The following is a 1,765-nucleotide window of genomic DNA, read 5'->3' as shown; positions in this document are numbered from 1 at the left end:
TCGCAACCCGCATTCTGAAAGAGGGCGAAAGAGAGGCGCGGGAGGATTTTTTGGGGGGTGGGGCAGGACTTTGTTAAGAGAGACAGGGCTTTTGTTAAGTGGGCCGAAACAACGTGTTTGGTGAGTTAGTTAAGTATTTTTTATTGTTTTACTTGATCTAGGGGGGCACCTGCCCTCCTCTGCCCCCCCCCCGCTATTCCCGTGACTGGAAATGCTTTTGCCCCCCAATCTACCCCTCCTCTCCACTCTCTTCTTCCGACAGCCATTACATCCCCTAAACTCAATCAAAAATCCTTTCCAGCTTCCCTTTAATGTTCCAAGCTACCTGCTGATTTCACATCCCTTAGCATTTCCCCTCTCGCTCCTCTTCTACATCGCCTGGATTTTATTCCGTGTCTTTCCAACTTTCGTCCAGTGCGCCCTTCCTTGCCTGGAACCGCACTCCCAACTGGGCGGAGCCAGAGAGAAGAAGGCGAAGCCCCACAAACAAGGAGTTAATACCCACTTGTCCCCCATTTCTGCATTTCTATAATTAAAAAGCTGTTATTTTCCTTTCTCACCCACCTAGAAATATACTTGCCCCTTCTGCGCCGGCCCCTTAGAATTTTTTTCCCTCTGGCTCCCTCCTTTTAAAACAAATGGTCCTGGGATTCCAACTCTCGCGAAGTAAGCGTGTCAAGTCGCCCACTGGGGGTCCAAACGACCCCTTTCCCTTGTCAGTTGCCGCATCATCCCATCAGATCTCCTCTCCCGTCCAAAAGAAGCGGCAGAGGAGTCCTTCGTTGCAAGTCAGCGGTGATAACTGAAGAGTGCCAGTTATATGGCTTCGACGTGCGCCCGCTCCTTATCTTCTCTAGAGAAGACCGACTCAGGAGCTGCCTTCAGCCTGAAGGAAATGTCTCCCTGCGTCTTCTCTTCCGCCTTCCAGCCTTCCTTGGGAGCGCGCAGCTATGGGCTTCAGAGTGCTCTCCATCCTTGGATGGACAGCGGTCCCGCCTCGCCCTAGCTGGCTCCGCGGCCTTCTAGCAGCTCGGTCATGAAGGAGATGTAGACGATGGCCAAGCGCAGCGTCTCAATCCTGGAGAGGCGCTTCTCGTAGGCGAAGGTGGGCACCTTCCTACGCAGCTGGTCGAAGGCTTCGTTGAGGTTGAACATCCTCTTCCTCTCCCGCACGTTGGCCGCCTGGCGCTGGGTGTGCGTGATGAGGCGCTTGCGCTTGGGTCTGCCCAGGAAAGCGGCCCTCCTCAGCCCTCCATCTGGCCCCCGTTCTCTTTCTTCCTCCCCCTCCTCCCCCTCTTCTTCTTCCACCTCGGGGTCTCCCTCACCCATGCGGAGCAGTCCTCCGGAGGCAGTAGAAGACCTTTGGCCAAAGGGAGCGCCAGAGGGGAATGCGTAGAGATCCAAAGGGGCCGCCGCCAGTCGGGGAAGCCCTTCGGTGCTGAGATCAGCCAACAGGTCCAGCATGGATGGGGCCCCCAGCCTTCCTTCGTGGTGGTGGTGAGGGGGCCATTCGCTGGATGTGGAGGATGTGCTGGGACTAGCGGTGGAGGAGGTCATAGTGTCCTGAGCCGTCCTCTGACGCTTATAGCCCCGACGGGAAGGCGCTGCTGGTGGTGATGATGGTCGTGGTGGGCATTAATATTTATAAGCCCGGAGGATCACCGGATTAAGGGCTTGGAGGAGGCTGGCCAAAGAGGAGAGGCTAATGCGAAGCGACAGGCGAGGCTGTCGGAGACACAGGAGCCGTGCCAGAGGCTAGTTGCCG

The 1,765-nt window shown here is 56.4% G+C and overlaps 1 protein-coding gene across 1 annotated transcript; it reads right to left on the bottom strand.

The window, feature by feature from the left end:
* Positions 1-1,002: 1,002 nt before the first annotated feature.
* Positions 1,003-1,557, bottom strand: FERD3L (Fer3 like bHLH transcription factor). Its single transcript, XM_035129893.2, has one exon. The coding sequence runs from the start codon at positions 1,555-1,557 to the stop codon at positions 1,003-1,005; it is 555 nt and encodes a 184-aa protein (XP_034985784.2).
* Between the last annotated feature and the right edge of the window lie 208 nt (positions 1,558-1,765).

Source organism: Zootoca vivipara, chromosome 12 (assembly GCF_963506605.1).
Source record: "Zootoca vivipara chromosome 12, rZooViv1.1, whole genome shotgun sequence".
Lineage (NCBI taxonomy): Eukaryota > Metazoa > Chordata > Lepidosauria > Squamata > Lacertidae > Zootoca > Zootoca vivipara.
The sequence above is the reverse complement of the archived record's forward strand: the minus strand, read 5'-3'. Positions and strand labels throughout refer to the sequence as shown.